The sequence below is a fragment of the Hyperolius riggenbachi genome, chromosome 3 (assembly GCF_040937935.1).
Source record: "Hyperolius riggenbachi isolate aHypRig1 chromosome 3, aHypRig1.pri, whole genome shotgun sequence".
NCBI classification, from domain to species: domain Eukaryota; kingdom Metazoa; phylum Chordata; class Amphibia; order Anura; family Hyperoliidae; genus Hyperolius; species Hyperolius riggenbachi.
In genome coordinates this window covers 39,471,176-39,498,396 of record NC_090648.1, presented here as the reverse complement: position 1 = coordinate 39,498,396, position 27,221 = coordinate 39,471,176, and the positions used below count along the sequence as shown (strand labels likewise).

The 27,221-nt window shown below is 46.4% G+C and overlaps 1 protein-coding gene across 1 annotated transcript in view; it reads right to left on the bottom strand.

Annotated features, from left to right (window-relative positions):
- Positions 1 to 26,956, bottom strand: part of LOC137562067 (uncharacterized) — a 134,346-nt gene extending 107,390 nt beyond the window's left edge. Inside the window, exon 1 of the mRNA XM_068273406.1 lies at positions 26,842 to 26,956. Coding sequence (XP_068129507.1) covers positions 26,842 to 26,956 — 115 coding nt within the window. The remainder of the gene's footprint in view (positions 1 to 26,841) is intronic.
- Between the last annotated feature and the right edge of the window lie 265 nt (positions 26,957 to 27,221).

Genomic DNA, 27,221 nt, shown 5'->3' with positions numbered 1-27,221 from the left:
GACTCATTTTAGAAGAGCATTGTACTTTGCTAGCTAGCTATCAGTGGAACAGGATGGCAATTATATTACATTTATTTATATTTGCAAAACAAACTATGTATCTCCTTCTGATGCTGAATGTATATATAGTTGTGTGCTCTAACATCTTGTTAGTATAAAGTCTACAAACCTATACAAAGTCTGAAGAAGCCAAAGGCCAAAGGTTTTTATTTACAGTTAGCTAATAAATGTTATCATTCTGTTTTAATAACTTCAAAACTTCCTACTGACTCATCTGTCCTTCCTTGCCTTGCCCTAAGTACTATATTGTCACTGTTTAAAACACATCTATGTCAGCATGAGTAGTTTTAGATCTTCTACTCACATGTTCTCTGTTTAGGAGGAGCTTCTTTCAATAGCGCTACCCTGTCACCTGATTGTGGCTCTGACTGTAGCCAGTCGCACAGAGGACAAAGAAGCAGCACATGCTCTGGCTACTCGTGCTCCTTGCAATCTCGCACTCAGATGTGCACAGCAGCCGAGGCCGGGAATGCTTTGGGCATGCTCTGCTTCTTTGCCAAATGAGGGGCAGAGCAGCAAAATGGAGGGGAGCCCATTCAAACCAGTTATTGCTACTCAGAGGGTTGGACAGAATTTGATGGGGGGGGGGAGGGGTGGCGGTTGGTGACAGCTGGCCTAGGGCACTTGGAAGTACAAATCCGGCCCTGCATGCAATATTGTAAAAATGTACCTCAAAAATGAATTGGCTTATTCTTCTGAATAAATGGAGGCTATTTGTGAAGTATATTATGTGAAGAATATTATGTGAAAAATATTATGTGAAGTATTTTATGAGAAGTATATTATGAGAAGTATCCCAACAATAGTGGTCAGCACCTCCAGAAGAATGCTTGCTCTTTTACTTAAAACATAGCTCTTTAATTCAAGATTTTAAAAAGTTCCATTAAAAATGGTGAAGAGTTGTGGGGCCATTAACCAGCGACAGCCCGCTGTTTCAGACTTCCGCCTTTCCTCAGGCTGGATAGTCCCACATTAACCATATGAAACACAAACACCATCTAATATACTACTTCCTAACCAATCAGGAGATGGCACCTTGGAGGACCTGATGGGGAACTGCATGCAATTGCAATTGGACCAATGGGAACATAGAGTAGGGATACACCTATCCTGAAACATGTGTAACAGGTGAAATCCCAAAGCTAAAAAGTAGTGCACTGAAAACATCTCCTTAAGCCGCTTCAATCCCTCATAATCAGGGACAGGCGACATCAGTCATCGACAGTGCAATAAAACATATAATATTCAATGCCATTGTTCCACAACATTAGTAGCATGCAGCCAGCACTCACCATCGTATCTCAACTTCCGCGTTCGCCGCGCGGCCCAGGGTTGCTGTGACGTAATGCAGAGGGAGTTCCCTGCTTCCCTCTACCCAATCTATGGAGCGCACATGGCCAGGGATACAAAGCTCCTTTAATCCCCCGAGCAATCAAATTGTGGACCGATATATGGAGAATGTCAATCAGGATTTGGCCTTATTGGAAAAATCGTTTCGAACCAGAGAAAATAATCCAAGATTGAATCTTTCAAAGGAAGAACGATTAGCTTTAGCTACTCTAGAGAACAATAGGGATATCACAATCCGCCCAGCGGATAAGGGAGGAGCTGTGGTGGTAATGAACACCTCTTACTATGAGATGGAAATCATCAAACAGCTACAGCAGGAACATGTATATGAGAAATTGGAGGGAGATCCTGTAATGAGTATCAAGAGGAAGATAGAGAAGGTGGTGAGTTGGGGTTATTCTAGGGGTGTTATTGATGAACAAAGTCGGACATTTTTGATCAAACAGAGCCCAATAACCCCCATACTCTATACTCTGCCGAAAGTCCACAAAAATCTACAAGAACCCCCGGGCAGGCCTATTGTGTCCGGGGTGGATTCTATTTTCGTCCCTCTGGCAATCTTCATAGACAGAATCCTGCAACCTATTGTAGTACAATTAGATTCCTTTTTGAGGGATACTAATGTTTTCTTGGAAAAATTAAAATCACTGAGTTTGGATCAAGGGCCTAGGATCTAGGGTCAGTACCTATTCAGTAAGGAGTCCTTAGGCAAGTCTCCCTAACACTGCTGGGTGGCCCCTTGAGTGTGCCCTTAGTGGCTGAAGCTCTTGAGCACTTTCAGTCCGACAGGAGAAAAGCGCTATACAAATGTTTGGATGTTATAGGCACCAGGAAAGATAACACAAGTGAGATTTTAGCTCTTCTGTTGCGGTTCTGAGATCCACCCAGGTATCCATCCAATGGTTGCACTGAATATTTTGGCAGCATGGATTTTTTTATGTGTGTATGAAATTTGATGGATTGCATTACAATAAATAAATAAATAAAAATAAAAGTTCAAAACAGTGTGTAGCAAGCCTCGACTAAGGGAGGTGATGAATGTACAAAAGGAATCAGCGCAAATACAAATGTAAAAGGGTGAACAACAATATATGCAGCATAGATAGGTTCAAACATAGTTGTGTCAAGGTTATGGCACAAACTAGTATGTGTCATGAAATAATGTTAGAATAGGGAGGATGCATAGCTTAAGGCAAGAGAACCAAAGGCCATTGATACAAGGAGACTACAAATATCAAGAGCTCCCTGTCCTACAAGGATTTGGTCTGGGTTTAAGTTGCACCTATGCTGCTGTGCAGTCCCTATTGAAACACACACACATAAGCAGACAGTATGGGGGTACATAAACACCTGGTGCACTAACTAAATATACTCAACATGTTTCAGTGGTATGACCTTCGTCAGGAGTGAATCATCTATACAGTGCGAATGTAAGAAAAACAAATAAACCCCCCACCCAACATATATTCAAAGTGTCAGCATTTCAGCCCCTGTCTGATATAGTATTTGCTCCCCGGAGTATTTATATTTGTATTTTGTTCCCCTTAGTTTCACCTCAGGAATACAGAAAGGTACACATTTACAAACATCTGACTATATTGTCGCGAACTTTAACAGGGTGATTGTCATTTAGCAAAAAAAATAATAAACGGGTTAAAATCATGTGCCTCAAAAATGCATGAAACCTCTTAGCAGGCAATAAAAAATGTGGAAACAGGTAGGTACATTCCAAGTGGTGGGCACCAGATCCCTACTTGACCAATGCTGTATATGGGGGGAGGGTATTTTATAAAAAAAAACTACAATATCTCCCTTAGCTCGCAAAAAAGTAAATATTTTATTTTTATTTTTTATTCAACTGTTACCATTGGAATTGTGCTCTCCACACTTCACATTTTTTAGACCTGCTTAGAAACGTTCTGAGATGATATGCAGGGAGTCTTTATTGTAGCCAAGCCACTATGTTGCTATAGTTTATGTTAACGCATGTTATATTATGCACTTTAAAATGCTATTTTATACATACATTAATTTGCAAAGTGTACCACACAGTATGTCATTTTTGATTTTTTAATTCAATCCAAATGATTTAAATAAATAAATAAATATTAATAGGGCCTACTCAAGTTGGCATATATAAACAGAATCTGTCTAGCCCAGTGCTACGTAATATGTCGTTGCTATATAAATCCAATAAATAGTGAGGAGCACACATTTTACATAATTATAATTTTGCATTGTAATTTGCAATTGTGATGTGAAATCATAATTCAAAATTGAAGAAAAAATGGTCATTCATTACATTTGTAACCGTAATCGGGGACCGTCATTTTGCAATGTTGCCTAATTTCATGCCATATTTAGCAGTATATACCAGAGCCCTCATACAGGTGAAACTCGAACAATAACATAATATCCTGCAAAAATCCATTTATTTCAGTAATTCAATTTAAAAGGTGAAACTAGTATTTGAAATAGGAATTCTTTGCAGGTGTTTTGGATTCATCAGCTAATTAGAGTCTGACACTACGAGCCTGGATTATTGAACATTTTTACAATATTCTAATGGACTAAGATTTAGGGGGTTCTCATAAGCTGTAGCCATAATTATCAAAATTATAGCAAAGGCTTGAAATATCTTGCTTTGCATGTAATGAGTCTATTTCATATATAAGTTTCACCTTTTATGCTAAATTACTAAAATAAAATGGACTTTTGCATGATAGTCTAATTTTTTGAGTTTCACCTGTACAGTAGTTCTGAGCCTGCGCAGTACAGCCCGGAGGACGTCCGATGACGTCAGCGCGCCGCCGTGAGGTGCATTTTGGAGTGCAGAAGAAGCCCGACCTGGCCGCCGGCCTGGCCAGGTCGGGTCGACCACCAGAGACCACCGGGAGCCTGCGGAGCGGCGCCGAGGGCACCTCCTGCCTGCCACGGGCTGGAGGAAGCCCCAGGTAAGTGGATGCGGATTTTTATTTTTTTTTACTCGTTCCTGAACCTTCCCTTTAAGGGAAATAGTGGAAACAAGGCAAAAAAAGAAAATTGAAAATTTTAGAAATACGTCATCGGACGTCCGCCGGGCTGTACTGCGCATGCGCAGAACTACTGCGCCTGCGCAGTACAGCTCGGCGGACGTCCGATGACGTCAGCGCGCCGGCGTGGGACGCAGAAGTGCCAGGAATTGGAGCGCAGAAGAGCCCGACCTGGCAGCCGGCCTGGCCAGGTCGGGTTGGGCACCGCAGAGCACTGGGAGCCTGCGGAGCGGCGGCGAGGGCACCTCCTGACTGCCACAGGCTGGAGGAAGCCCCAGGTAAGTGGAAATTTATTTTTATTTTTTAATCCCCTCCCTGAACCTTCCCTTTAAACAGTAATTTTTCAGAGTTTAAAAAAAACAATCTTTCCTTTGCATATTTAAAGTCAACCATCAACCCTCCATTGCTCTTGTCTGCCACCATTCCACAGGGATTGATAAACAGCACCAAACTGATTTGAAGCCAACAGATTGGGTATGTATGAGCAATAGATTACTGGCAAATGTAAACAAAGCAATCAAATTCGATGTGCGTACAGAGTTAGACAGCTTAAGATATTTTTTGCCAACTCGGGATATAAAATTAAGACTAAGTTCAGCAATGACCAGAACCATCTGTGAACATCACAAACAGAATTCATAGGCTTTTGAACAGGGCAATGCTCTGACAGCATATTGTCTAAGAGCATAGCACATGTGTCAAACTCCAGGCCTGGGGAGCCGGATCCGGTAACAGTAAATTCGGGCGCCTGAGGCAAGTGGACAAATCGGGCGCCACCATTCACTCCCATAATAAATATCGTTTAATGGGCGCCCGACAGGAAAAAAGGGCGCCGGAGAAAAATAACGTTTTATAAGCGGCGCCCGGAGACTTTTACTGTTTTATAACTGCTTCTCATGATTACACATTATTTTATGATTTATAATTTTTTAAACATTATTTTTAAACGAAAAACAGTACAATCTTTTTTAAAACATTATTTTTAAACGAAAAACAGCACAATATTTTTTTCACACGTTATTAATGCTTATCACAGGGGGGTCTTAGGTTTAGGCATCACCAGGGGGGTCTTAGGTTTAGGCACCAACAGGGGGGTCTTAGGTTTAGGCACCAACAGGGGGGTCTTAGGTTTAGGCACCACCAGGGGAGTCTTAGGTTTAGGCACCATCAGGGGAGTCTTAGGTTTAGGCACCACCAGGGGGGTCTTAGGTTTAGGCACCAACACGGGGGTCTAGGGGTTAGGGGTAGGTACAGGGAGGGTTACTTACTATTTTTTTTTAAACGTTATTATACGTTTCACTTTTTAAACGGAAGATTAATGTTTTCACAATTGCCAATTTCATGCACATTATTTAATGATTTATAACTTTATAAAACATTATTTTTAAACGAAATATAGTACATTATATTTTTAAACGTTATCCATGTTTATCGTTTAAAACCCCGCGCCCTTTTTTCCCAGCGCCCCTTTTTAACGTACGCGCCGGATCCATGCCAGTGTTTAGGATGGACTGAAGAGAGGAATGTGTTCTACCTGATGGACCACATCACATTAATTTGAACTGGGTCAAAAATGTGCGAGGCCCTCGGCCCTCGGAGGACTGGTTTGACATCCCTGTCCTAAAGGGGGGGAGGGGGGGGGGGGATATGTAACACTGTGTGTGCTTGTGTGCAGAATTTCTTATCTCTGTAGTTGAGCATTGCTGCAGAGATCTGGGCCCTTATGCAATTTACTTTTTCACCTAGGTGATATTTTCAAACTTGTCAATAATATGTTTTTTTAAACCACCAGCAAGTGAGAAAATACTCAAAATAATTTTGGCAGTACTTTTTCTCCCACTTTATGATACTTTTTTAATTATTCAAAATAGAAGATGAAAAATTATCTCCTAGGAGAAAACTCAGGAGAAAAAGTGAATTGCATATGGGCCCTTGTTTTTTAGATGAACAGAGGCAAACAAATCTTTATGGGCCCCTTGCTTGGTTGATAAAATTAAGACTAATAAGTTAAGCAAGGAATGGAACCAACTGTGAACATCACAAACCGAACTTATGAGCTTTGGAGCGGAGCAGATTGTCCAAATGATGGTGCTATTTTCGAACAGAAATTAACTATAGATGTATTTAGCGGGTACACTTCAATCTTCCCTTGCTGGCAAGCTGCTCATGTGTAAAGAGATCACAGACACATTCCAGGCCACACACACCTCAAGCCACATGTTCCCAAACCTCCCCTGACTAAATGAAGCCTATTCTTGTACTGAAAATTATACTGAATAAATGCACTAAGTATAGCAGTGTCCAACCTGTAATGAGGAGCCCTACCTTGAAAATGAAAGAAGAGCAAGATCAGCAGCCTCATATCTCCCTGCAGAGTGTTGTAGGTATAATACATGGCTGGTAATGTGTGATCAGTGCCATATCCTGTCTGTAGACTACGTTTTACTAGCAAGGGAGAGGAAATAAGATGTACTGATAGTAAAGTGATGGTGCTGAAGTCAAAATAGCTTTAGAGAAGTTAAAGAGGAACTCCAGTGACAATAACATAATTAAAAAAGTGCTTAATTTTTACAATAATTATTTATAAATGATTTAGTCAATGTTTGCCCATTGTAAAAATCTTTCCTCTCCCCGATTTACATTCTGATATGTATCATATGGTGACATTTTTCCTGCTGACAGGTGATCTCTGTGGAAGGAGATGATGCTTTTTTGGCAGTTGAAAACAGCTGCTATTTCCCACAATGCAACAAGAGACTCCCACAGTGTGATTTCAGTAGCTAGGCCATGACATCATACTGTGGGAGGGGTTTCACCACAATACAAGTCATACAGAGCCCCCTGAAGATCTGTCTGAGAAAAAGAAAATATTTTTCATGGGAAAGGGGGTGTCCGCTACTGATTGGGATGAAGTTCAATCCTTGGTTATGGTTTGTCTTTAAGTGTGAATTAATGTGTGATGCATGGGGCGGGTTAGGCACCACAGGAGGGGGCCGGGGGACGTTGTGGTGTCTTAGGGTTAGTCACCATGAGGGGAGGGTTCTGTGTGAGAGTAGTGAGAAGTTAGGTCATAGTAATCACTTTTCTCAGTTATATCACTTTTCTAGGCTATATCGAGTACCCCTTTATGGACGACAAATTTTGCCTATAACAACAGCCTCCTTTTATAAACTAAAACTAGCTTTTCGGCTACAGCAGGCACCTTTTGTAGCCAATTTTGGCATCTCAACTAGAGATGTAGCGAACTGTTCGCCGGCGAACGGTTCCAGGCGAACTTCGGGGGTTCGCGTTCGCCTGCAGCAGGCGAACTTTTGCGGAAGTTCGATTTGCCCCATAATGCTCTATTGAGCAAAACTTTGGACCTCTACATCACAGTCAGCAGGCACATCATTGCCAAACACACTGCTCTCACTGCTGGAGGCCCTCCCTCCTTCCTTCTTTCCTTCCTCCAAGCAAGGTCCTTATGCCATTTCACTCACTTGTCTGCCTACACTAATTAGTTAAGGGACAGCTGCTACCCTCCACCCTTCTACCTATTCCCTCCTACCGGAGGGAGGAGGGTCTCATCTGCCAGGGAATTATACTATTTCAAAAACCAGTTTACATACCACAGCTAGGAATCAAACCTGGGTCTCACTGTGTGGTGGGCAAGCACCCTAACCGCTGTGCCACAACAGTAGTAACTGAAGCTGGCCTAGCATTTACTATTTATGCTCAATGCAATAGAAACATTAGGTTGCTTAAAGGGAACCTTAACTGAGAGTGATATGGATGTTTCCTGTAAACAATACCAGTTGCCTGGCAGTCCAGCTGATCTCTTTGACTGCAATAGTGGCTGAATCACACCCTGAAACAAGCATGCAGCTAATCCAGTCTGACTTCAGTCAGAGCACCTGATCTGCATGCTTGTTCAGGGGCTGTGGCTAAAAGTATTAGAGACACAGGATCAGCAGGCGATTCAGGCAACTGGTATTATTTTAAAAGGAAAAATCCATATCCTTCTCAGTTTAGGTTCCCTTTAAGGATTTGTAGCATAAAAGCCATCGCACATTGGCTGGTATTTGAACCCAGGTCTCACTGTGTGGTAGGTAAGCACCCTAATCACTGTACCACAACAGTAGCAACTGAAGCTGGCCTAGCATTTAACATTTATGCTCAATACAAGAGAAAAAGTAGACAAGACAAATAACATTTATATCACGCTTTTCTCCCGGCGGACTCAAAGCACCAGAGCTGCAGCCACTAGGGCATGCTCTATGGGCAGTAATAGTGTTAGGAAGACTTGCCTAAGGTCTCCTACTGAATAGGTGCTGGCTTACTGAACAGACAGAGCCGAGATTCAAACCCTGGTCTCCTGTGTCAGAGGCAGCGCACTTAAGCATTACACCATCCAGACATTACTTACTAGTGGCTGCAGCTCTGGTGCTTTAAGTCCGCCAGGAGAAAAGCGTGATATAAATGTTATTTGTCTTGTCTACTTTTTCTCTTGTATTGAGCATAAATGGTAAATGCTAGGCCAGCTTCAGCTAGTACTGTTGTGGTACAGCGGTTAGGGTGTTTGCCTACTGCATAGTGAGATACGGGTTCAAATACCAGCCAATGTAAGTTGGCTTTTATGCTACAAATCCTTAAAGGGAACCTAAACGGTGAAGGATATGGATTTTTCCTTTTAAAATAATACCAGTTGCCTGAATCGACTGCTGATCCTGTGTCTCTAATACTTTTAGCCACAGCCCCTGAACAAGCATGCAGATCAGGTGCTCTGACTGAAGTCAGACTGGATTAGCTGCATGCTTGTTTCAGGGTGTGATTCAGCCACTATTGCAGTCACAGAGATCAGCTGGACTGCCAGGCAACTGGTATTGTTTACAGGAAACATCCATATCACTCTCAGTTAAGGTTCCCTTTAAGCAACCTAATGTTTCTATTGCATTGAGCATAAATAGTAAATGCTAGGCCAGCTTCAGTTACTACTGTTGTGGTACAGCGGTTAGGGTGACTTGCCCACCACACAGTGAGATCTGGGTTCAAATCCCAGCCAATGTGAGTTGGCTTTTATGCTACAAATCCTTAAAGGGAACCTAAACGGTGAAGGATATGGATTTTTCCTTTTAAAATAATACCAGATGCCTGAATCGCCTGCTGATCCTGTGTCTCTAATACTTTTAGCCACAGCCCCTGAACAAGCATGCAGATCAGGTGCTCTGACTGAAGTCAGACTGGATTAGCTGCATGCTTGTTTCAGGGTGTGATTCAGCCACTATTGCAGTCACAGAGATCAGCTGGACTGCCAGGCAACTGGTATTGTTTACAGGAAACATCCATATCACTCTCAGTTAAGGTTCCCTTTAAGCAACCTAATGTTTCTATTGCATTGAGCATAAATAGTAAATGCTAGGCCAGCTTCAGTTACTACTGTTGTGGTACAGCGGTTAGGGTGACTTGCCCACCACACAGTGAGATCTGGGTTCAAATCCCAGCCAATGTGAGTTGGCTTTTATGCTACAAATCCTTAAAGGGAACCTAAACGGTGAAGGATATGGATTTTTCCTTTTAAAATAATACCAGATGCCTGAATCGCCTGCTGATCCTGTGTCTCTAATACTTTTAGCCACAGCCCCTGAACAAGCATGCAGATCAGGTGCTCTGACTGAAGTCAGACTGGATTAGCAGCATGCTTGTTTCAGGGTATGATTCAGCCACTATTGCAGTCACAGAGATCAGCTGGACTGCCAGGCAACTGGTATTGTTTACAGGAAACATCCATATCACTCTCAGTTAAGGTTCCCTTTAAGCAACCTAATGTTTCTATTGCATTGAGCATAAATAGTAAATGCTAGGCCAGCTTCAGTTAGTACTGTTGTGGTACAGTGGTTAGGGTGACTTGCCCACCACACAATGAGAGCTGAGTTTGATTCCCAGCCATGGTATGTAAACTGTTTTTTGAAATAGTATAATTCCCTGGCAGATGAGACCCTCCTCCCTCCGGTAGGAGGGAGGAGGGAATAGGTAGAAGGGTGGAGGGTGGAAGCTGTCCCTTAACTAATTAGTGTAGGCAGACAAGTGAGTGAAATGGCATAAGGACCTTGCTTGGAGGAGGGCCTCCAGGTATTAGAGCCCTTGAAACATGTTTTCTATCATTATTGCAGCCGGTAGAATTTTTTGAAATTTTTAAAGTTCGCCTCCCCATTGAAGTGTATTGCGGTTCGCAAACTTTTTCGCGAACCGAATCTTTCGCGGAGGTCGCGAACCAAAAATCGGAGGTTTGCGACATCTCTAATCTCAACTACAAGAGGCACCTTTTATAGACAAAGCTGACATTTTGGCTATACCAGGCGCCCTTTTGTAGATGAATTTGGCATCTCGACTACACCAGGTGCCCTTTGTAGCCGAATGTAGAATTTTGGCTACACCAGGCGCCCTTTGTATCCGCATCTGGCTTTTTTTGTCTATAGCAGGCGCCCTTTTTTCCAGGCACCCTTTTCAAATGTACGCGCCCTAAACTACCATCATTCTTTTTTACCTGTTCTATTGATGAGCCTTTTTTTCTTTTTTACTTAAGTGCATATTTTTTCATCATTTTCTAGGGCACAATTTGTATACATTCATGCTTTTCTACTTGAAGTCATCCAAACAAAGTCCTTTTATACTTTTTTTTTTTCCTTGTTTGTGATGTGTAGTTACTAGTTGCAAGTAAACGCAACCACTAACCGTAATGACGCATATTAGTGTCATTTACACGTAATTGCGGATGTGATAGTTTTTACGCATGCAAACAGATTTTTCACAATTAATATTTAAATAATAGCCACACAGGTGCAGTATACTGCCTGATGAACCAGAATCTTTTTTCGCATATAAATGCATTTTTTTGCATTGAATATTTAAATACTAGCAGTGCATGCACAGTATACCGGTGAATCAATGCAAATTTTTTTTATACATTGAACGCAAATTAATCATAATTGTGTAATTACAGGCATAATTATGATTCACAAACATAGTATGCTATATGTCATTCCGCAAAATTACGTGAAATTTTGACCCATTATGAGCACCACCAGCTTAAAGAGAATCTGTACTCTAAAATTCTTACAATAAAAAGCACACCATTCTATTCATTATGTTCTCCTGGGCCCCTCTGTGCTGTTTCTGCCACTCCCGGCTGCAATCCTGGCTTGTAATTGCCAATGTTTACAAACAAAAGACATGACTTCTAACTAGAGTGTGATAGGCTTGAGAGTAGCTCAGTCTCTGACTCATACAGAGCTTGGAGAGGGTGTGTATAGCTTCTGCCAATGACAAGCAGCACAGCACATTCCAGCCTCAGCCAACAGAGCCGACAGAAGAGAGAAGATTAGATCATATAACAGAGATAACACAGCCACTGTGCAACTAGAAAAGGCTGCAGTAACACAGACCACATTAGAACAGGTATAGGAACTTATAGGATAGAAGAAATAAGGCTGAACATTTTGTTACAGAGTCTCTTTAAGTACTCAATAAGCAGATATGCTTAAAGAGAAACTGTAACCATGGATTGAACTTCATCCCAATTAGTAGCTGACACCCCCTTTCCGTCAAAAAAAAATCTTTACCTTTGCTCAAATGGATCATCAGGGGGCTCTGTATTTCTGATATTGTGGTGAGACCCCGCCCACAGTGTGATGTCAGGATCATGGTTCTGACAGCGCACTGTCGGAGCCTTGTTGCATTGTGGGAAATAACAGCTGTTTCCAACTGCCAAAAAAGCAAGCTGCAGCTACTTCCACTGACATCAACTGTCAGCAGTAAACATGTCACTGTGAAGATGCGCGGAAGAGCCGCCGCCATGAGTCAGGCGGAGGCGGCTCTTTCCGTGCACAGCGTGGTAGGGCACGGGGAGGCAGCCGCCTCCACTCAGTCTGAGGCGGCTGTCCCCGTGCAAGGCATGGCGGAGCGCGGAAAAACCGTCGCGTCCAGGTCTCCCGCGCAGAGGCACCGCAGAGCAGTGCTGGTGTGGCTGGGACACATAGTCCCTCCAGGTTTAGAGTAGTGTTGGGCGAACATCTAGATGTTCGGGTTCGGGCCGAACAGGCCGAACATGGCCGCGATGTTCGGGTGTTCGACCCGAACTCCGAACATAATGGAAGTCAATGGGGACCCGAACTTTTGTGGTTTGTAAAGCCTCCTTACATGCTACATACCCCAAATTTACAGGGTATGTGCACCTTTGGAGTGGGTACAAGAGGAAAAAAAATTAGCAAAAAGAGCTTATAGTTTTTGAGAAAATCGATTTTAAAGTTTCAAAGGGAAAACTGTCTTTTAAATGCGGGAAATGTCTGTTTTCTTTGCACAGGTAACATGTTTTTTGTCGGCATGCAGTCATAAATGTAATTCATATAAGAGGTTCCAGGAAAAGGGACCGGTAACGCTAACCCAGCAGCAGCACACGTGATGGAACAGGAGGAGGCGCAGGAGGAGAAGGCCACGCTTTGTGAGACACAACAACCCCGGCCTTGCATGAGGGCAAGAAGTGTGCGGATAGCATGCTTTGTACCGCCATGCAGTCATAAATGTAATAAAGATAAGAGGTTCCATAAACAAGGACCGGCAACGCTAACCCAGCAGCAGCAGCAGCAGCACACGTGATGGAACAGGAGGAGGCGCAGGAGGAGAAGGCCACGCTTTGTGAGACACAACAACCCAGGCCTTGCATGAGGACAAAAAGCGTGCGGATAGCATGCTTTTTACCGCCATGCAGTCATAAATGTAATAAAGATAAGTGGTTCAATAAACAGGGACCACGCGGCAACGCTAACCCAGCAGCAGCAGACGTGATGGAACAGGAGGAGGCGCAGGAGGAGAAGGCCACGCTTTGTGAGACACAACAACCCAGGCCTTGCATGAGGGCAAGAAGCGTGCGGATAGCATGCTTTGTACCGCCATGCAGTCATAAATGTAATAAAGATAAGTGGTTCAATAAACAGGGACCACGCGGCAACGCTAACCCAGCAGCAGCAGACGTGATGGAACAGGAGGAGGCGCAGGAGGAGAAGGCCACGCTTTGTGAGACACAACAACCCAGGCCTTGCATGAGGGCAAGAAGCGTGCGGATAGCATGCTTTGTACCGCCATGCAGTCATAAATGTAATAAAGATAAGTGGTTCAATAAACAGGGACCACGCGGCAACGCTAACCCAGCAGCAGCAGACGTGATGGAACAGGAGGAGGCGCAGGAGGAGAAGGCCACGCTTTGTGAGACACAACAACCCAGGCCTTGCATGAGGGCAAGAAGCGTGCGGATAGCATGCTTTGTACCGCCATGCAGTCATAAATGTAATAAAGATAAGTGGTTCAATAAACAGGGACCACGCGGCAACGCTAACCCAGCAGCAGCAGACGTGATGGAACAGGAGGAGGCGCAGGAGGAGAAGGCCACGCTTTGTGAGACACAACAACCCAGGCCTTGCATGAGGGCAAGAAGCGTGCGGATAGCATGCTTTGTACCGCCATGCAGTCATAAATGTAATAAAGATAAGTGGTTCAATAAACAGGGACCACGCGGCAGCGCTAACCCAGCAGCAGCAGACGTGATGGAACAGGAGCAGGCGCAGGAGGAGAAGGCCACGGTTTTTGAGACACAACAACCCAGGCCTTGCATGAGGACAAAAAGCGTGCGGATATAGCAGCAATGCTTTTTGCCGCCATGCAGTCATAAATGTAATACAGATGAGAGGTTCAATAAACAGGGACCGGAAACGCTACACCATCCCAGATGTTCATTGGTCATGTTACTTGGTTGGGGTCCTGGAGTGTTGCGTAGTCATTTCCAATCCAGGATTGATTCATTTTAATTTGAGTCAGACGGTCTGCATTTTCTGTAGAGAGGCGGATACGCCGATCTGTGACGATGCCTCCGGCAGCACTGAAACAGCGTTCCGACATAACGCTGGCTGCCGGGCAAGCCAGCACCTCTATTGCGTACATTGCCAGTTCGTGCCAGGTGTCTAGCTTCGATACCCAATAGTTGAAGGGTGCAGACGGATTGTTCGACACAGCTACGTCATCTGACATGTAGTCCTTGACCATCTTCTCCAGGCGATCGGTGTTGGAGGTGGATCTGCACGCTTGCTGTTCAGTGGGCTGCTGCTGCATGGGTGTCAGAAAATTTTCCCACTCCAAGGACACTGCCGATACCGTTCCCTTTTGGGTACTAGCTGCGGCTTGCGTTGTTTGCTGCCCTCCTGGTCGTCCTGGGTTTGCGGAAGTCAGTCTGTCTGCGTACAACTGGCTAGAGGAGGGGGAGGATGTCAATCTCCTCTCTAAAGTCTCCACAAGGGCCTGCTGGTATTCTTCCATTTTGACCTGTCTGACTCTTTCTTCAAGCAGTTTTGGAACATTGTGTTTGTACCGTGGATCCAGAAGGGTATAAACCCAGTAATTGGTGTTGTCCAGAATGCGCACAATGCGTGGGTCACGTTCAATGCAGTCTAGCATGAATTGAGCCATGTGTGCCAGAGTCCTACCAGAATCCTCATCATCCTCTTGTGAGCGTTGTGATAGTTGTTGTGATGCATCATAGTCGTCACCTTCCTCCTGGTCTGCTTCTGCTGACCATTCGCGTTGAATTGTGGAAGTCCAACGTGCACCGCTCTGGCCCTCGTCAGTGGTGGCATGAAATTCCTGCTCCAACTCCAGCTGTTCCTCCTCCTCTTCTTCGTCATAGCTGCTGGGGCCAGCGTTCCCTGAGGCGGATGGCCTGATGTTGGTACCATCACGCTGATCGTTTTCTCCTTCAGATTCCCCCAGTTGCATCATGACAGCTGTTTCCTTGATTTTTAACATCGACCTCTTCAGTAAACACAGCAGTGGTATGGTAATGCTGACTGAAGAGTTGTCACTGCTCACAAGCAACGTGGATTGCTCAAAATTTTGGAGGACTTGGCAGAGGTCCAACATGTTGGCCCAATCGGATCCACAGAAGCTTGGCAGCTGTCCGGATGCGCCTCGGTACTGCGCCGTCATGTACTGGACCACTGCACTCTTCTGCTCACAAAAGCGTGCTAGCATGTGCAGCGTAGAATTCCAGCGCGTAGGGACATCACACAGCAAGCGATGGTGGGGGAGATTGAAGCGCTCCTGCATCTTGGCGAGTGCCCCCGAAGCAGTACTGGAATTTCTACAATGTTTGGCCACTCGACGCACCTTCAACAGAAGATCGGCCACGCCTGGGTATGTCCTCAGGAACCGCTGAACTACTAGGTTCATCACGTGCGCCAGGCAAGGGATGTGTGTCAGCTTAGCCAACCTTAAAGCGCGAATGAGATTACTCCCATTATCACACACAACCATGCCCGGTTTCAGGTCCAGCGGTGCCAGCCACAAATCCGTCTGTTCCTTTATTCCCCTCCAAATTTCCTCCCCTGTGTGCTGCTTATCCCCAAGGCAGATCAGCTTCAGCAACGCTTGCTGACGCATGCCAACAGCTGTGCTGCACTGCTTCCACGATCCTACTGCTGCTGGGTTAGCGTTTCCGAAAGAGGTACAGCTTTGAGATGCGTTGGAGGAGAAGGAGTCAGAGAGGTAGGTGCTGCTGTTGTTATCCAGTGGGAGGGACGGCGGTGCAGCTGTTTGCGGCGTGGGCAACACCCGCGCCGTAGCAGGTGAGGAATCGCTGCCAGGCTCCACAAGGTTCACCCAGTGCGCGGTAAGGGAGATGTATCGACCCTGGCGGAACGCACTCGTCCAGGTGTCAGTGGTGAGGTGAACCTTGCAGGCAACGGCATTCTTCAAGCTTCGGGTTATTTTGCTGACCACGTGCTCATGCAACTCAGGCACTGCAGAGCGCGCAAAGTGGTAGCGGCTGGGAACCACGTAACGTGGGATGGCCACTGACATCATGCCCTTGAAGCTGTTTGTCTCCACCACTCGATATGGCAGCATTTCGCAGGCCAGAAGCTTGGCTATGCTGGCTGTTACTGCCACGGCCCGGGGGTCATTTGCTGGCAATTTCCTCTTGCGCTCAAACATCTCCGACACAGACAACTGAACCGTAGCGCTGCACACGGAAGGGCTGTTGGTTGTTGTGTTTGATGAACACTGGGAGACCTCAAGAGCACTACTCCGGAAAGTGACAGTGTCAGCGTCGTCTGATGTTTGTGAATGTTGTGAACCACGCAATGGCTGGGCTACTGCTGCTGCTGAGGCGGGTCTGGTGGTGAGTCTGGTGAACCCAAGGGAGGCAGTGTTGCTGGTACCCTGTCCTGCCGCGTTTGCCCACAGAGTGGGATGTTTGGATAGCATGTGGCGGCTCATGCTGGTGGTGGAGAGTAGTGTTGGGCGAACATCTAGATGTTCGGGTTCGGGCCGAACAGGCCGAACATGGCCGCGATGTTCGGGTGTTCGACCCGAACTCCGAACATAATGGAAGTCAATGGGGACCCGAACTTTTGTGCTTTGTAAAGCCTCCTTACATGCTACATACCCCAAATTTACAGGGTATGTGCACCTTGGGAGTGGGTACAAGAGGAAAAAAAATTTAGCAAAAAGAGCTTATAGTTTTTGAGAAAATCGATTTTAAAGTTTCAAAGGGAAAACTGTCTTTTAAATGCGGGAAATGTCTGTTTTCTTTGCACAGGTAACATGCTTTTTGTCGGCATGCAGTCATAAATGTAATACATATAAGAGGTTCCAGGAAAAGGGACCGGTAACGCTAACCCAGCAGCAGCACACGTGATGGAACAAGAGGAGGGTGGCGCAGGAGGAGAAGGCCACGCTTTGAGACACAACAACCCAGGCCTTGCATGAGGACAAGAAGCGTGCGGATAGCAATTTGCATTTTGTCGCCATGCAGTCATAAATGTAAAACAGATGAGAGGTTCAATAAACAGGGACCGGAAACGCTAACCCATCACAGATGTTCATTGTTCATGTTACTTGGTTGGGGTCCGGGAGTGTTGCGTAGTCGTTTCCAATCCAGGATTGATTCATTTTAATTTGAGTCAGACGGTCTGCATTTTCTGTGGAGAGGCGGATACGCCGCCGATCTGTGACGATGCCTCCGGCAGCACTGAAACAGCGTTCCGACATAACGCTGGCTGCCGGGCAAGCCAGCACCTCTATTGCGTACATTGCCAGTTTGTGCCAGGTGTCTAGCTTCGATACCCAATAGTTGAAGGGTGCAGATGGATTGTTCAACACAGCTACGCCATCTGACATGTAGTCCTTGACCATCTTCTCCAGGCGATCGGTGTTGGAGGTGGATCTGCACGCTTGCTGTTCTGTGTGCTGCTGCATGGGTGTCAGAAAATTTTCCCACTCCAAGGACACTGCCGATACCATTCCCTTTTGGGCACTAGCTGCGGCTTGTGTTGTTTGCTGCCCTCCTGGTCGTCCTGGGTTTGCGGAAGTCAGTCTGTCGGCGTACAACTGGCTAGAGGAGGGGGAGGATGTCAATCTCCTCTCTAAAGTCTCCACAAGGGCCTGCTGGTATTCTTCCATTTTGACCTGTCTGGCTCTTTCTTCAAGCAGTTTTGGAACATTGTGTTTGTACCGTGGATCCAGAAGGGTATAAACCCAGTAATTGGTGTTGTCCAGAATGCGCACAATGCGTGGGTCGCGTTCAATGCAGTCCTAGGCCGAAGAGGTCATAGCCTAGGGTCACAAAACCTGTTTATTGGGCAATTTCAATGGTGGCGAGTCTGACGTACATAAATCGCAGCAATGGCCGTTAGCAACGTCTGAATCTCACGAAATGTCTCATGCAGGTAGAAGACATATTGTTAGACTTGGGCTCCAAAGATGGGTTCCCTACATCTCTGCAAACCAGAGTTACAGGGCTCCAAATTTGGTAAAATCCCCCATAGGCTTTCATTGGGCCTCCTATTTACAGTTCCAAAATCTCACATCTTTTCAAAGGGCAATTACTCAGCAGTGGCAAATTTTCTAGCATTGTAGGGACCCTTAGGGGGAACATGACTGGTGAGTTTCGGGCCCCTAGGCCGAAGAGGTCATAGCCTAGGGTCACAAAAACCTGTTTATTGGGGCTATTTCAATGGTAGTGATGGTGACGTACATAAATCGCAGCAATGGCCGTTAGCAAAGTCTGAATCTCACGAAATGTCTCATGCAGGTAGAAGACATATTGTTAGACTTGGATTCCAAAGATGGGGTCCCTACATCTCTGCAAACCAGAGTTACAGGGGTCCAAAATTGGTAAAATCCCCCATAGGATTTCATTGGCTCCCTATTTCACTTTCCAAAATCTCACATCTTTTCAAAGGGCAATGGCTCAGCAGTACCAAATTTTCTAGCATTGTAGGGACCCTTAGGGGGAACATGACTGGTGAGTTTCGGGCCCCTAGGCCGAAGAGGTCATAGCCTAGGGTCACAAAAACCTGTTTATTGGGGCTATTTCAATGGTAGTGATGGTGACGTACATAAATCGCAGCAATGGCCGTTAGCAAAGTCTGAATCTCACGAAATGTCTCATGCAGGTAGAAGACATATTGTTAGACTTGGATTCCAAAGATGGGGTCCCTACATCTCTGCAAACCAGAGTTACAGGGGTCCAAAATTGGTAAAATCCCCCATAGGATTTCATTGGCTCCCTATTTCACTTTCCAAAATCTCACATCTTTTCAAAGGGCAATGGCTCAGCAGTACCAAATTTTCTAGCATTGTAGGGACCCTTAGGGGGAACATGACTGGTGAGTTTTGCCACTGCTGAGCCATTGCCCTTTGAAATGGTGTGAGATTTTGGAACGGTAAATAGGAGGCCCAATGAAAGCCTATGGGGGATTTTACCAATTTTGGACCCCTGTAACTCTGGTTTGCAGAGATGTAGGGACCCCATCTTTGGAATCTAAGTCTAACAATATGTCTTCTACCTGCATGAGACATTTCGTGAGATTCAGACGTTGCTAACGGCCATGGCTGAGATTTATGTACGCCACCATCACTACCATTGAAATAGCCCAAATAAACAGGTTTTTGTGACCCTAGGCTATGACCTCTTCGGCCTAGGGGCCCGAAACTCACCAGTCATGTTCCCCCTAAGGGTCCCTACAATGCTAGAAAATTTGGTACTGCTGAGCCATTGCCCTTTGAAAAGATGTGAGATTTTGGAAAGTGAAATAGGGAGGCAATGAAATCCTATGGGGGATTTTACCAATTTTGGACCCCTGTAACTCTGGTTTGCAGAGATGTAGGGACCCCATCTTTGGAATCCAAGTCTAACAATATGTCTTCTACCTGCATGAGACATTTCGTGAGATTCAGACTTTGCTAACGGCCATTGCTGCGATTTATGTACGTCACCATCACTACCATTGAAATAGCCCCAATAAACAGGTTTTTGTGACCCTAGGCTATGACCTCTTCGGCCTAGGGGCCCGAAACTCACCAGTCATGTTCCCCCTAAGGGTCCCTACAATGCTAGAAAATTTGGTACTGCTGAGCCATTGCCCTTTGAAAAGATGTGAGATTTTGGAAAGTGAAATAGGGAGCCAATGAAATCCTATGGGGGTTTTACCAATTTTGGACCCCTGTAACTCTGGTTTGCAGAGATGTAGGGACCCCATCTTTGGAATCCAAGTCTAACAATATGTCTTCTACCTGCATGAGACATTTCGTGAGATTCAGACTTTGCTAACGGCCATTGCTGCGATTTATGTACGTCACCATCACTACCATTGAAATAGCCCCAATAAACAGGTTTTTGTGACCCTAGGCTATGACCTCTTCGGCCTAGGGGCCCGAAACTCACCAGTCATGTTCCCCCTAAGGGTCCCTACAATGCTAGAAAATTTGGTACTGCTGAGCCATTGCCCTTTGAAAAGATGTGAGATTTTGGAAAGTGAAATAGGGAGCCAATGAAATCCTATGGGGGATTTTACCAATTTTGGACCCCTGTAACTCTGGTTTGCAGAGATGTAGGGACCCCATCTTTGGAATCCAAGTCTAACAATATGTCTTCTACCTGCATGAGACATTTCGTGAGATTCAGACTTTGCTAACGGCCATTGCTGCGATTTATGTACGTCACCATCACTACCATTGAAATAGCCCCAATAAACAGGTTTTTGTGACCCTAGGCTATGACCTCTTCGGCCTAGGGGCCCGAAACTCACCAGTCATGTTCCCCCTAAGGGTCCCTACAATGCTAGAAAATTTGGTACTGCTGAGCCATTGCCCTTTGAAAAGATGTGAGATTTTGGAAAGTGAAATAGGGAGCCAATGAAATCCTATGGGGGATTTTACCAATTTTGGACCCCTGTAACTCTGGTTTGCAGAGATGTAGGGACCCCATCTTTGGAATCCAAGTCTAACAATATGTCTTCTACCTGCATGAGACATTTCGTGAGATTCAGACTTTGCTAACGGCCATTGCTGCGATTTATGTACGTCACCATCACTACCATTGAAATAGCCCCAATAAACAGGTTTTTGTGACCCTAGGCTATGACCTCTTCGGCCTAGGGGCCCCAAACTCACCAGTCATGTTCCCCCTAAGGGTCCCTACAATGCTAGAAAATTTGCCACTGCTGAGTAATTGCCCTTTGAAAAGATGTGAGATTTTGGAACTGTAAATAGGAGGCCCAATGAAAGCCTATGGGGGATTTTACCAAATTTGGAGCCCTGTAACTCTGGTTTGCAGAGATGTAGGGAACCCATCTTTGGAGCCCAAGTCTAACAATATGTCTTCTACCTGCATGAGACATTTCGTGAGATTCAGACGTTGCTAACGGCCATTGCTGCGATTTATGTACGTCAGACTCGCCACCATTGAAATTGCCCAATAAACAGGTTTTGTGACCCTAGGCTATGACCTCTTCGGCCTAGGACTGCATTGAACGCGACCCACGCATTGTGCGCATTCTGGACAACACCAATTACTGGGTTTATACCCTTCTGGATCCACGGTACAAACACAATGTTCCAAAACTGCTTGAAGAAAGAGCCAGACAGGTCAAAATGGAAGAATACCAGCAGGCCCTTGTGGAGACTTTAGAGGGGAGATTGACATCCTCCCCCTCCTCTAGCCAGTTGTACGCCGACAGACTGACTTCCGCAAACCCAGGACGACCAGGAGGGCAGCAAACAACACAAGCCGCAGCTAGTGCCCAAAAGGGAATGGTATCGGCAGTGTCCTTGGAGTGGGAAAATTTTCTGACACCCATGCAGCAGCACACAGAACAGCAAGCGTGCAGATCCACCTCCAACACCGATCGCCTGGAGAAGATGGTCAAGGACTACATGTCAGATGGCGTAGCTGTGTTGAACAATCCATCTGCACCCTTCAACTATTGGGTATCGAAGCTAGACACCTGGCACAAACTGGCAATGTACGCAATAGAGGTGCTGGCTTGCCCGGCAGCCAGCGTTATGTCGGAACGCTGTTTCAGTGCTGCCGGAGGCATCGTCACAGATCGGCGGCGTATCCGCCTCTCCACAGAAAATGCAGACCGTCTGACTCAAATTAAAATGAATCAATCCTGGATTGGAAACGACTACGCAACACTCCCGGACCCCAACCAAGTAACATGAACAATGAACATCTGTGATGGGTTAGCGTTTCCGGTCCCTGTTTATTGAACCTCTCATCTGTATTACATTTATGACTGCATGGCAACAAAATGCAAATTGCTATCCGCACGCTTCTTGTCCTCATGCAAGGCCTGGGTTGTTGTGTCTCAAAGCGTGGCCTTCTCCTCCTGCGCCACCCTCCTCTTGTTCCATCACGTGTGCTGCTGCTGGGTTAGCGTTACCGGTCCCTTTTCCTGGAACCTCTTATATGTATTACATTTATGACTGCATGCCGACAAAAAGCATGTTACCTGTGCAAAGAAAACAGACATTTCCCGCATTTAAAAGACAGTTTTCCCTTTGAAACTTTAAAATCGATTTTCTCAAAAACTATAAGCTCTTTTTGCTAAATTTTTTTTCCTCTTGTACCCACTCCCAAGGTGCACATACCCTGTAAATTTGGGGTATGTAGCATGTAAGGAGGCTTTACAAAGCACGAAAGTTCGGGTCCCCATTGACTTCCATTATGTTCGGAGTTCGGCCATGTTCGGCCCGAACCCGAACATCTAGATGTTCGCCCAACACTACACGTGACCCGTTCGGCCAATCACAGCGCTAGCCGAACGTTCGGGTAACGTTCGGCCATGCGCTCTTAGTTCGGCCATATGGCCGAACAGTTTGGCCGAACACCATCAGGTGTTCGACCGAACCCGAACATCACCCGAACAGGGTGATGTTCTGCAGAACCCGAACAGTGGCGAACACTGTTCGCCCAACACTAGTGGAGAGGTTGTTAATACTTTTCCCCCTGCTCAGGCGAGTCTTGCACACCTTGCAAATCGCCATGGTAACATCCTCAGTGCAGTCTTCAAAGAAAGCCCAGACTTTGGAGCACCTGCCTCCTTGCTGGCGATTTCTGTTTCCTCCTCTTTTGCCTCTCACTCTAACTTCCACGCTTGTGGTGCCTGAAATTGCGCGCCGCCTACCTTGTGGCACAAAGCGAACTCGTGCAGCAGTGGGTTCTTCAACAGACTCATCTGTGCTGCTGCTACGACGGCGATGTTCTCGTTCACAAATAAAATCTGGGTCTCTGTCCACATTGTCCATACCCTCCTCTTCCATCTCCTCAAACTCGTCATATGTCATTGTGGGGGGCCGCCGCCGTGGAGTAGAGCTCCCCAGAACAACCTCTGCGCAGCTCACTCCAACGTCGTCTTCCAGATCTTGTCGGCCGACCTCCTGCAATTGCAACCCCTCCTGCCCAACTTGCTCTGGGATTTGGGTTTCCGAGTCCTACTCGGACTCGCCTTGTATTTCAGTGCGCGGTGCATTTCCCACAGTTAATGGTTGTGAATCCGGGCACAACATTTCTGGCTGTTCCTCCATTGACCTTTCATAGGTGGAAGTTTGTTGGGCTGGGAATAGCTCCTGCGAATACCCCATTGTGTCCTGAGGTAATTCATAGGACTGGTTATCTGGCAGTTGTGTGCGTGGTGTCGCTGCCGGTTGTGTCAGCTTTGTGCCCACTGGCTCCTTGTAACTGGCTGAGGACTCGGACCTCGTGCGTGATGTGCTGGTGCTGCTTAACCCACTGCTGGACGCTTGAGAGGTCATCCAAGTAATTATCTGGTCCTGTTCTTTTGGATTTGTGAGGGTTGTTGTCCTGGACAACATGGGCGGTATTGAGTGGGTTTTCTTGGGTGCTCCCCTGTGGCCTGTACGTGAACCGTCAGGGGAAACACCTCTTCCCTTGCCCCTTCCTCTTTCACCGGATTTCTTCCTCATTTCACTTATCCTTACAGTACACGCTGACTGGCAGCAGTACAGTGGCAGTACAGAAATGCTATACAGTACCACTATTCCCAGCAGCGACACAGAGCACAATGCTATACAGTGGCGGGTGAGCGGTGTACTACTGTTCCCAGGCCCAGCAGACACAGAGTGGAAGTAAACACAATGCTATATAGTCTGGCTGAGCGGTGTACACAGAGTGGCAGTACACACAATGCTATATAGTCTGGCTAAGCCGTGTACACAGAGTGTCAGAAAACACAATGCTATATATAGCGTGGCTGAGCGAGGTGCACAGTGGCAGTACACACAATGCTATATTAGTCAGGCTAAGCCGTGTACACAGAGTGTCAGAAAGCACAATGCTATATATAGCGTGGCTGAGCGAGGTGCACAGTGGCAGTACACACAATGCTATATAGTCAGGCTAAGCCGTGTACACAGAGTGTCAGAAAACACAATGCTATATATAGCGTGGCTGAGCGAGGTGCACAGTGGCAGTACACACAATGCTTTATAGTCAGGCTGAGCCGTGTACACAGAGTGTCAGTAAACAATGGTATATAGTCTGGCTGAGCGGTGTACACAGAGTGTCAGTAAACAACGGTATATAGTCTGGCTGAGCGGTGTACACAGAGTGGCAGTAAACACAATGCTATATATAGCGTGGCTGAGCGAGGTGCACAGTGGCAGTACACACAATGCTATATATAGCGTGGCTGAGCGAGGTGCACAGTGGCAGTACACACAATGCTATATATAGCGTGGCTGAGCGAGGTGCACAGTGGCAGTACACACAATGCTATATTAGTCAGGCTAAGCCGTGTACACAGAGTGTCAGAAAACACAATGCTATATATATAGCGTGGCTGAGCGAGGTGCACAGTGGCAGTACACACAATGCTATATATAGCGTGGCTGAGCGAGGTGCACAGTGGCAGTACACACAATGCTATATATAGCGTGGCTGAGCGAGGTGCACAGTGGCAGTACACACAATGCTATATATAGCGTGGCTGAGCGAGGTGCACAGTGGCAGTACACACAATGCTATATTAGTCAGGCTAAGCCGTGTACACAGAGTGTCAGAAAACACAATGCTATATATATAGCGTGGCTGAGCGAGGTGCACAGTGGCAGTACACACAATGCTATATATAGCGTGGCTGAGCGAGGTGCACAGTGGCAGTACACACAATGCTATATATAGCGTGGCTGAGCGAGGTGCACAGTGGCAGTACACACAATGCTATATATAGCGTGGCTGAGCGAGGTGCACAGTGGCAGTACACACAATGCTATATTAGTCAGGCTAAGCCGTGTACACAGAGTGTCAGAAAACACAATGCTATATATATAGCGTGGCTGAGCGAGGTGCACAGTGGCAGTACACACAATGCTATATATAGCGTGGCTGAGCGAGGTGCACAGTGGCAGTACACACAATGCTATATATAGCGTGGCTGAGCGAGGTGCACAGTGGCAGTACACACAATGCTATATATAGCGTGGCTGAGCGAGGTGCACAGTGGCAGTACACACAATGCTATATTAGTCAGGCTAAGCCGTGTACACAGAGTGTCAGAAAACACAATGCTATATATATAGCGTGGCTAAGCGAGGTGCACAGTGGCAGTACACACAATGCTATATATAGCGTGGCTGAGCGAGGTGCACAGTGGCAGTACACACAATGCTATATATAGCGTGGCTGAGCGAAGTGCACAGTGGCAGTACACACAATGCTATATTAGTCAGGCTAAGCCGTGTACACAGAGTGTCAGAAAACACAATGCTATATATATAGCGTGGCTGAGCGAGGTACACAGTGGCAGTAAACAATGCTATATATAGTGTGGCTGAGCGAGCGGTGTACTACTGTTCCCAGCAGCGACACACAATGACTGGGGGGGACCCTGGCTAGCGTGGCTGGAGAGCGAACTACCCTGCCTGCCTACCCAAAGCTAAACCCACAGACAAATGGCGGAGATATGACGTGGTTCGGGTATTTATTTACCCGAACCACGTGACCGTTCGGCCAATCAGAGCGCGTTCGGGCCCGAACCACGTGACCCGTTCGGCCAATCACAGCGCTAGCCGAACGTTCGGGGAACGTTCGGCCATGCGCTCTTAGTTCGGCCATGTGGCCGAACGGTTTGGCCGAGCACCGTCAGGTGTTCGGCCGAACTCGAACATCACCCGAACAGGGTGATGTTCTGCAGAACCCGAACAGTGGTGAACACTGTTCGCCCAACACTAGTTTAGAGTGACGCGCGCGCGTGCACTCTGGCAGGGAAAATATAGCAGCCAGAAGTGAGTCAGCTGACCAGGCTGGTCAGCTGAATCTGGCTCCACTCCTCATTGGTCCAGCACTTAGGGAGGTTCTGGGAAGATGTGTAATAAGGCAACAGTGGGCTGAACGCGGACAAACGTCCGCGTCCGCATCAGCACAGCGCAACCGCCCGCATGGTCGCATGCGGAACGTGGAGAAACGTCCGCGTCCGCAGCGGTAGCACGATCCGCCGTTCAGTCGCAGACCTCTCGGCGTACTCCACGACGAGGCTTCACTCCTGGAACACCTTCACAGGCCGCATGGCATGCTGCTCGCCGAGACACCTCTCATGACAGTCTGGACCCCGTAGGGGCTGCGCGCGTGTGCAGTAGAGCCTTTTATACTCTTAGAAAGAGAGTCAGCTGACCAGCTGGTCAGCTGACCTCAGCAAGGTCCTTGAGCTGTGCTGCAAGGTCCTTGAGCCAGGTTGTGATTGGTTAAATGGCTGGGCGGGCTGTTTGAGTCCAGCACAGTATAAAAGCAGGCATTCTGTCAGTTGCAAGTTGTCTGCAGTCAGCGAATACTTGTGTGTTAGCACTCAGACCCTAGTCAGATCCCAAAGTGTGCTAGAACCAGCTGGAGCTGGGGATCCACACTTAGCCAGATTCTGTTGATAGCCTAAAGTACTAATTGCATTGTATATTGTGTATGATCTTTTGCCTGTTACCTCTTTATTCTCTTGTCTCCTGATCTTGTACTTCGCCAGCCCGTACCGTTACCGACTATTGGCTTGGCTTCTGACTTCCCTTGTGTTTCTCGATTCTGTACCTCTGCTCATCTGATTTCCCGTTGCTGACCTTGGCTTGACCTCTGATCTTGATTTCTGTCTGTCGATTCGGTACTTCCTTGCTAGTTCTGATACCGAACCATTTTCCGTTGACATTGCCCCCTTTAGTGGTTCTCCACTAAAGGGTTTTCTTTGCTGAGTTCTTCTTGCGGGGAACTCAGTAACTCCTCAGCATATCATTACTGCTGAGGAACGCTATTCTGCGTTCTTTCCTAGTCGCAGAATCGCACACACTGCCCTTCCTTCCAGAGGTTACCATCCCTCTGAGTTAACGTCAGTGTGGTGGGTTTTCCACAAGTTATTATATCTGTACCTTGTGTTTTCCAGAGTACGCATAAATATTTGTATTATTGGTGATGCC